We start from the raw sequence: 10,173 nt of genomic DNA, 5'->3' as shown, positions 1-10,173 counted from the left end.
CCCCATGCCTGGACCTGAGAATTTGTTCTCTGAGTGTGGAACAGAAAAATACAAATCTTCCCACCGACGCTTCACGTCCCATCCAGGTCAGCTTACCATCTGTGTCGGCTGCCATTCATTTTTAATGTCGTTTTGGCCACTGCCCCATCAGGTAATGATGTTTTCCTGTTCACATTCGGTCCCATCTTTCTGCTTACTCTGCTCTCTGACTGGCAATGTACGAGTCTTTCAACCTGCCCCTCCTTTTTTTCATTCCACCAAGATCACTTAAATCAAGAGCTCTTTCAGCCTCAGTGAACGGAACCAAAACAGCAAACCCTTACAACAACTGCGTGCAGCTCTCCAAGGCACGTGCTTGCTTCTGTTTTCTGTTATTTCCCAGGTGAGCATCTTGCATCATCCTGTAACTATAAGACTTAAGGTGACCCATCACCCAGGTACCCAAAAACTTCAAGTCAAATGACAAGCAGAATGACATCTTCTGCAGCGCTTCGGAGTAAGGAATCACCCCGTTTCAGTAACTTTGTACCTTTAATTTGTGCTGGCAGACAATAAAATATTTACCAGGAACCCTAAAGGCAATTACATTAAAGTGCGTGCTTAGACACCCCTTCCCTTCGGCAGCCCCACAGTGTGAACCCGCTGATTTGGTGAATGGTCACATATCTACAATGTTACATTTTACACGCTATCAATAATTCACCAATCATGAAATGGGGGGAGGCTTGAGCGGGCAAGAATGGAAAAAAGAAAGTAAGGAGAAAGAGGAAAGCGAGGTACATGCGCTCATGTGCACACTGAGCAGTTTGTCCATTTGCTTAACGGACCAGAAATATGAGCAGTTTGTCCATTTGCTTAACGGACCAGAAATATTTGCTTGTGGTTGATGTCTTGCTTTCACTCTCTCTTCAGAGCTCTAGCACCACACCCACACTGCATCCCATTTGCATGTGCACAAACACAAAGTCTATATTTAAATGGTCAGTGTAAAGTAAAAATCAAAGGGTTAGGCAAAGGAAGCAGAAAAAATATATATCATTTTTTCAAAATGAACATAAGAAGCTCAACCCAATTAGTTAGCAGAAGTTATAATTCACCACCTATGTGACATTATTAATATTATATTGTTGTCTATTGTCTATATTTTGAACTAATATGGTTCAAGCTACAGATTTTGTAACTAGCTAGTTATTATCTCCAACAATGCATAATACAGTTGTAGTCGTGATGTTGGTTTTGTCATTGTAAACGCACCACAGATCTTTGCTTTTCTAATTCTCTATGAACTATATATGACAGAAAGTAACAAACAGTCTCAACACCTCAACTTATCATCTGGAGTAGGAATCCTAACAGCCAATACCACCAATTCCCCATTTCAGCATTAATATTCATTGAGGAAAATGTTCCATTAGCAATAATCAAGCACTTCCCCAGGCTTGTTTGCAGAAAACTCATCAGGAAAAATGACTGCGACTCAGTGTCGGCAGTCTGGCAGAGAAAGAAGGAATGACAGGAAAAGAGGGAACGACTCAACAGATTGAACAAGTATGGCTTGTATCATCTCGGCTGCATGTCTGTCTCTCTATCTACATGAATAAGCTCATGCTTTGAGCTCTCTTCTCTTTTCCAGACGGCCTCTCTCTCTGTTCTGTCACTTTTGCTGTGCCTCTCTGTCCGTCCCTCAGCATTTGGAGTCCCCGGTGACAGTCGTTGCTGGGGGAGAGATGGCAGCATTGATGCATATTTGATGAGCGGGTGCCAAGGCCTTACCGGAGAGCAAGGCACGAGGGGACGATGTTGCTATCTGCGTCTGTGTCTCAGGTTTCCGAGTCACACTCGCAGAGACTCCTTCTTCCATTGTGGACCTTTATTGTCTGTGTCTGGGGTTTCAGTACCAATTAGAATGATAGATATGTGGGTTCTATAGAAGCCAAACCAGAGCAGCTTGCATGCACTACCAACAAAACGCAACCCACTTTGAAGAGGTGCTGATCAAATAGTCAAGTTCCAATAATGAAGTTCCCAAGTTAGCAGCTTCACTGCATGAAGGGTAATGTGATCTATTCACTGAACCAAATACTTTTTTTATCTACTGGAAGCATTTGGTGTTTTTTTAACCACACTTTTTCTATAATTCATTCATTCAAGCAAATGGATAGTGGCACCAGCACTTCATTTGTCAGAGGTATAAAAATGACTGCTCTCATTTGTTTGACCTGGGTTTTTTATATTTTTTTATTTATTTTTATCAATATTTAATTGTACATGGCCTTTTATCATCCCGGCCTGTTTATGCTCTATTTGAGAATCCATATTGTGGTGCATACCACAAAGTAAATGAACAATAATTAATTCATGTACCAAATTGTTAAGGCTGCCACATGAAGAAAAAAAGTAACTTGCTTCACACAACACACACACAAAAAAAGATCTTAATTAAGATAAATACTTAGTATATATTAATTCATTCATTTATTAATTGAAAGAATATTATAAATATTTATGTACACACACACACACAAACACCAATCTCTACATTATTACGGTGATCCTATTTATTTATTTGGTAGGTGTTTTTATCCAAAACTTCTGCAAAGCATCTGTTTAAAAACATTTTTATCAGTTTGTATGACAAACGATGATAAAAGTTCATAAATTAGTAAAAATGTGTAAAAAGAAAAAATACATGATAAAATGTGTAGCTAATAAAAACGTAAAATAACATTTTTAAAAAGAACTAATTACTATTTTATATTTGGATATTTAAACTATTATTTACCAGGATCTTAACAATATAGATATGGTGACAGACATTTAAACTAAGAGCATGTGCGCATAAGATCGCAGTGTTCAATACAACCAATCTAGTGCAACCTGTCAAACTCAAAGCACCAATGAAAACGCACCATGAGAGTCTCAGAGCTAAAGCCACGCCTTCTCTGCCGACGCGCACACGATGGGGGACGAGACCAGAAACTCCAGAGGCGTGTTCGCATCCCAAACTTACCAATTACATTTAAGTGTAGCGTAATAGTAGTTGGGCGTGACCGTACCTATCTAGGCGGGGCTAAAGGAGGCAGCATTATATTTTAGGTGCCTGCGTAAATTCCTACTGTATCACAGACTGTGACAGCTCGCACCTGGCTCAGCTCAGCCAGTAAAGAAGACTTCTCAGGCATAGCTTTTCACATTTACCATCTAGATTATCCTTGTTCTTCAAGGTAGACAGACGTTCTGCTTGCGCCAAAACGGAGATAAACGAAGAAGACGAGAAACGACCCTCTCTCACTTCTGCCATAATGATGTCCATGAATAGCAAACAGCCGTTTAGTATGCATCCGATTTTGCACGAACCTAAATACACACCTCTACATTCCAGTTCTGAGGCTATCCGACGAGCATGTTTGCCCACGCCCTCGGTAAGTTCAGTATTTCATCTGTGTTTATTGTTTGAGATTCATTATCACCGTAGTCATAATCGTAGTTGTTAAAACTTTTATAAAAATAGAAGTGCATTGGATTTGCTGGTGTAAATGCAGTCTGTTTGATAAACTTTCGCCCCAAAATAACTCTTGCACTTATACTTCTATTTTAATAAGTTTTTTAAAAAAAAACAGAATATTAGACATTTTATAACACAAGAGCAGCACTTATTTAGAAATTAGCCATTATTCGTGTAACCATTTTAATGCCGCTTTATTGGCTACGTGATTTGCAGTAGCCTAAGTGTCTCAATTCTATAAAACTTTTTATTGTAAAAACAAAACGCAGGCTGCGTAATCTAGTTGTACGTTTTCTTTAAAATTGGGCAACTCAAAAGTGGCAGGCTGGAGTTTGCCATTGATACTTACGCTTGCTCTCTGTCATATAGCTGCAGGGTAACATCTTTGCCGGCTTTGATGAGACCCTGCTCCAGAGAGCCGAGGCGCTGGCGGCGGTGGACATCGTCGCTCAAAAGAGTCACCCGTTCAAGCCAGATGCCACCTACCACACCATGACCACCATGACGAGCATGACCTGCACGCCCACGTCCTCTTCTGGGCACCTTCATCACCCGTCTGTGCTGACTTCTCACCACCATCATCACCACCACCAGGCGACGCAGGGCCTGGAGGGCGACCTGCTCGACCACCTCACCCCCGGCATCTCTATCGGAGGCATGCCGGGTTCCGACGTTTGCTCCACCGCTTCCCACCCGCATTCACACATGTCAGCAATCAACCACATGCAGCATCACCACCCGCAGAGTATGAACATGCACCACCACAGCCTGGGCTCGCACACCTCTCTGGGCGGCGGTGGAGACCCCGAGCCTGATCCGCGGGAGCTGGAGTCTTTTGCCGAGCGCTTCAAGCAGAGGCGGATCAAACTCGGGGTCACGCAGGCCGACGTGGGCTCGGCGTTAGCCAATCTTAAAATCCCCGGGGTCGGCTGTCTGAGCCAGAGTACTATCTGTCGGTTCGAGTCTCTCACTTTGTCCCACAATAACATGGTGGCCCTTAAGCCTATCCTGGAAGCGTGGTTGGAGGAGGCAGAACGGGCTCAGAGAGAGAAAATGACCAAGCCGGAGATTTTTAACGGCGGGGACAAAAAGAGAAAACGCACATCTATCGCTGCTCCAGAGAAGCGGTCGCTGGAGGCGTACTTTGCCGTGCAGCCCAGACCCTCGTCGGAGAAAATCGCTGCCATTGCCGAAAAACTGGACCTGAAAAAAAACGTGGTCCGCGTGTGGTTTTGTAATCAAAGGCAAAAGCAGAAACGAATGAAGTTTTCGGCTACGCACTAGGCCAGAATTATGTATTTAAATAAACTCAACCATTAGACATAAGAGTGAACAGAGCCAACAAAACTCTTCGAGGCTGAAGCGGAACGCTTCCCACACTGGAATGGGAGCTAGACGGCAACATCCCAGAGACAGAAAGTGTGCCAAAAGTTTGTCATGACAATATGTCAAGAACAACACGCTCTGGAAGACGGAGGACGAGAGGAAAATCAACACCAACTAAACGTTGCAATTACTGTACAAATCGAGAATTGAATAATAATGATTATTCTCTTAACTCAAAACAACTCTTTTATATTCATCTGTGTACATATCTGTGAATACACTGCACCTCTTTGTGTGAAGAACGCATCAAAAATCTTTTTTTTAAGGATGAAAAGAAAGAAAGATAAAAACGCTGTTGTGCAAAAGATGTCCCATTCTAGAAACTTTAGTGTTATTCTATATGCTCCAGGAGAAATTCATGAAGGTTCTGTTGTGATCCATTGCATGGTTTACAAGGCGTTAAGTGTTCATGTATAGTTTGAATTTTCCATTCATTTTAATGTATTGCAATAAGAGAGAACACGCAAAGGCGAACGCACGTACACACGAACATACTTAATATACTTTTCTGTGTCTACCTCATGATTCCTGACGTCCTGACACATTCATGGTCATTTTGGAAATAGGGCATAAAACTAAACTTTTCGTTTTTTACACATTTTGGGTAAAATAGCCTAGATAGAAAACACGAAGCGTTGTGTGTTGCAACAAATTTCACTTCGACGATGCTTAGACAATCAAATTATTTAAGAATTATTTTGTGACTAGCCCCTTCTACTGTATGTCCTCACTTAAATTATTATTATTCATAATATGATATTATTATAATTATTACTACACTAAGTTTGTAGATGGGAACATTTCATAACATATTCGGAGATTCATTGCACTTTGTAGATATGATTCCGATTTCTTATTTGTTTGGCCTATTTATATTTCTACGTTATTGATTTTGTTGTTTACTTATTTATTTGAGCTTAATTTATTTTGAATATCACACATGTTTCATTTGTGAAAGTGTGCTTAACTGTGTCTGTGTACGCGACAGAAATTTCAATAAACCATGCACGTCTTACCTCAGTGTGTTATGTCCCTGAACTTGCTTTATTATTCTTTATTTATTTTGCTTAATATAACAACACCTAGAAATAATAATAATAATAATGAATACGTATGAGATAATTTCGGGTAAACCTAAATGTAAATTAAAACTTGTGATGATCATGATTTTTGTTATGGTTCCTGTTGTTGCTGTCATTATGTCTAATATACGCAGCGCGCTAATTTGGCGTGTAGCTATTATCAAATACACAGCAAACTACAGAATTCGATTATCGTAATAGTAACGAATGAATTGATGATTCTTTAACGTCCCTGTAGTTTATTTAAATAATAGTTTATCCAGGATGTTAGCCCAGCTTAAACGAATTAAAACAAACCCTTAACATAAATATAAACGCGATTAAATAGGCTACATCATTTATGTATGAGGCAAATCCGAACGATATTAATGTTTCTGGTAGACCTTCGTTATACGCAATTAGTCAGGGATCATCACTGTAACAGGAAGACAAGTTCGCTTATTTCAAGAGCTGTTAAATCCGGGCTCAATCCGGCGTTCAGCAGGTGGTTTTGAGTCCGTAAAACTCGTTATTTATAAATAATAAATATGAAGTGTTATGATTCTATTGATTTTGCAAGTGTTTGTTAAGAGGAAGATATCCTACTGCTGAACTGATGGTTCATCTTGTACAACAACAGTTATTGTCCTGTCCCTCTTGGAGATTAGTAAACTCAATAATTATGTTAAAATAATACATATAAAAGTTTTAAGAAGTCTGCCCGAATCAGTCTTAAAAAAAAGTGTGGCGAAGAAAAACCCGAGACATTTGTATTTGTATTTGTTTTTTTTTTTTGTCGTTTGTAAAACCACACACATACACACGCGTTTGTTTTTGTGAAAAGTGGGGACATCCCATAGGCGTAATGGCTTTTATACTGTACAAACTGTATATTGTATCGCCCTTTACCCCTAAACCTAACCCTCACAGGAAACTTTGTGCATTTTTACTTTCTCAAAAAAATAAACTCATTCTGTATGGTTTATAAGCGTTTTGAAAAATGGGGACATGGGTTATGTCCTCATAAGTCACCCTATCCTTGGAAATACCTGTATCATTCCCATGTCATTATACAGAGTTGTGTCCTGATATGTCACAAAAACAAGAGCACACACACACACACACACACACACACACACACACACACACACACACACACACACACACACACACACACACACACACACACACACACACACACACACACACAGACAGACACACACACACACACACACATATACAGCTATATGCTATAAAAATATTATGAATTTCTGAAAATATATATGAAGATTTCGAGCAGCTATACTATAGTATATACATAATGAATCTATAGCCTTTATATAATAAGGTACTAGCGCAAAAAGATTTGAGATTCTTATTAAAATAGAATTCATCCCCCCAAAATCCCAGAAAACAGCACTGCTGTGTAGATGCGTGTGGTAAAGCCCATTCCCATGACAGTGTGCGTCAATTGTTTGATTTGAATAATGCACATACTGGAGGTCATCCTTTCTTTTTGAGTATCCGGCTGAATTGAAAAGGCAAGAGACATGTTACGCAAATCAGATTCGTTCTGTCCCACGTCTTTAAAGATTGAAGGCAGTAAAAAACTTATTTGAGATTTTAAAAACGCATTCATAGTGCAACATAATAAAACGACTGTATAATATTGTGACAGCATTGTATCGGTATGGCTACCTATTTAGCGGAGGTTTGTCAGCAATGGTGTTTATTCATAATGAAAGGAAATCACACTACATTTGTTTCTGGCATTCGGAAACATTAATTTCTTGAAAAGTGCGATACAAATCTGGTATACGGTAGACTATTCAAATGAGCCCACAAATGAAGATTTGCATAGGCCTAGCTCTCACCAAATCATCTACTTAATTCATCAACAGAAGCCACGGAACATATAGACGTCAAATGTGAGGCAATATTTTCAATGTGGCACTGGTTACTTTATTTTGTAAAATGCAGCTGGAGTGAAAAATGTGTGTAAGTGTATATAATTCTGCTCTTAGATTTACATTCCTCCCCATGTTTCCTTACAGTGTTGTGTTTTCCATGAAGCGGAAAGCGCATTTTCATAAATAGACCTTGGCCAAGCGCTGCGTATAAAATTTTAATGAAGCCGGAGTCTTGAGTGCAGCTCGACTGAGGGCCTTGGAGAATCAGCTCTGGTACATGACTATGGCTCCCTCTTTCCTCACAAACATTGCAGCAACAAGGCCCGTTCGACCGGCTCAGTCCATTGCTCGGCGAAAGGAGTAGCCTAGTCGCGTGCGTTTGCAGAAAGATTGAGAATTACTGTAGTAACGTTTCATTTATTCCTCAGGCTTTAAGCCCCTGTTTTGTAGCCCGACTGCGAGCACGGTAAGCGAGAAAATAAACTTCCCTCAGTGTTTCCATCCGCGTTGCGCGCTCCCCATGTTTTTTATCCGCGTGTGCGCGCTTGGCGATAAGATCACACCTCCGGCACTGGAAGCTCTAAATCAGTACAGTGCAATATTTATCAAGCGCGTAAATATATAAGCCCAATACAGCGTTCAAGATATCAGAGTTCTCACGTTGAGAGAAGCACAAGCTTACTAAAGCGCATAATGTGTGGTCTGAGCTGTTTTTTTGATCGGCAATTAGGGCGGAGTTTAAGCTTAAAGTTTCCTTGTAATGAAAATAAGCAATGGCGAAACTGAAAATGAAAGTAACAGGGAGAGCAACTCAAATTGATCCTGACAAGGTGAACAAGGGAATCTTTGTAACACTTGCTGTCTTTGGTTTAAATAGCAGCTGATTAAATATATAACGGTATAATTTGATCTCTCATGAGCATGTCATAGAACAGACTGGAATAGCCTAATGCATATTCGACAAGAATTAAAACATGGGTGTTGTAATTAAGAATCTTGTATACTTAATCAAGCCTAATGAATGACTGAAGCAGCTGGAGATGATCAAAAGAGACACTGAGAAATCTGAATATTTGGCACTGAGACAAACTGACTGATAGACCATCAAAACAATCAAAGCAGATTACAATATCTAAGTCTCATGTAAATTGGCTCTTGCCCAGCTTGTCTAAGAATGCTGTCACTGCTCATAATTAATGAGCATTTTCATATTATTTTAAGACACTTTTTTCATCTAAAATCAATTACCAGACATTATTTTTCATGGTATTGTCATATTATATATGAATTGTATGAATCAATTTTTTTTTTTTTTTTTTACATCAGAGTAAAACACATGAACAAAATTCTGCTTAAATTTGATTGTGGAACTTCTTATAAATAACGTTTGTTATAGTTTTATTATGTTTAGATGTAATATGTAACATAAACACTAACAAACTGTAAAATAAGTAAATTAATCTTGTATGACGTATGTGCCTTGATGAAGATCCAGTATAAACGTAGTTAAAAACAAAATGATATTAAACACATTTAATAGAGGCATATTCCATTCATCCCTTGGATGACAGAGTGCGAAATGTGAGTATCTTGTAAATGTTTGATGGATTTGAATCAGAATAAAATGTATAAAATGATTTTAAAGATATCATGACTTTTTGAGTTATGGACTATAGGCAATAACTCCTGCAAAAACTATTTCGGACTTTTAATCTTATGTTCTTCGCTCTGCTAAATGGTATGCAAATCAAATATTTGACAGACCAGTCCCCGTTAATATATATATACCTAAACCCATGAACCTTCATCTTGTCTGAATATGACGAATATTATGTTTCATAATAATTTAAAAATAAAGGAAAATCAACAAGTAGGCTATTAGGTAAACAAAAAGGGGAAAATATAACAAAGAGTTGCAGCTAAGACAAATGCACACTCCCTTAAATTGCTTGTAAGCAATCTAAATAATAAAAATGTAATCTAATAAAACTCCTCATTGGATAAGATTTGTGTTTATGCCCTCTTTGACCTATGATAAATATTGGAGACTTCATGAGAACACACGCGTGCTGAAGAGATAAGGCGTGGGAAGAATGATTTTTTAATGACGATATATGCTGCTCCTCCGGTGCAGGATGCTTCCCCGCAACAGAACGCGTGCTCATTCCAACACACAGCGGAACAGTTAGAGAGATAATAATAATCATAATAATAATAATAATAATAATAATAATAATAATGATGATGATGATTAATACATGTATGAAAAATCTTATTGTATGATGTCGAAGTGCTCTTAGAATATAACAAT

General features: G+C 38.8%; 1 protein-coding gene across 1 annotated transcript; it reads left to right on the top strand.

The window, feature by feature from the left end:
- The first annotated feature begins 3,110 nt into the window (after positions 1 to 3,110).
- On the top strand, positions 3,111 to 5,911 carry LOC132117433 (brain-specific homeobox/POU domain protein 3-like). Its single transcript, XM_059526722.1, has 2 exons — positions 3,111 to 3,422; positions 3,875 to 5,911. Exons 1-2 carry the CDS (start codon positions 3,303 to 3,305, stop codon positions 4,787 to 4,789), a joined length of 1,035 nt encoding a protein of 344 aa, XP_059382705.1. The 5' UTR covers positions 3,111 to 3,302; the 3' UTR covers positions 4,790 to 5,911.
- Positions 5,912 to 10,173: the final 4,262 nt, after the last annotated feature.

This window comes from Carassius carassius, chromosome 36 (assembly GCF_963082965.1).
Source record: "Carassius carassius chromosome 36, fCarCar2.1, whole genome shotgun sequence".
Classification (NCBI taxonomy): Eukaryota; Metazoa; Chordata; class Actinopteri; order Cypriniformes; family Cyprinidae; genus Carassius; species Carassius carassius.
This window is presented reverse-complemented; position numbering and strand designations above follow the sequence as displayed.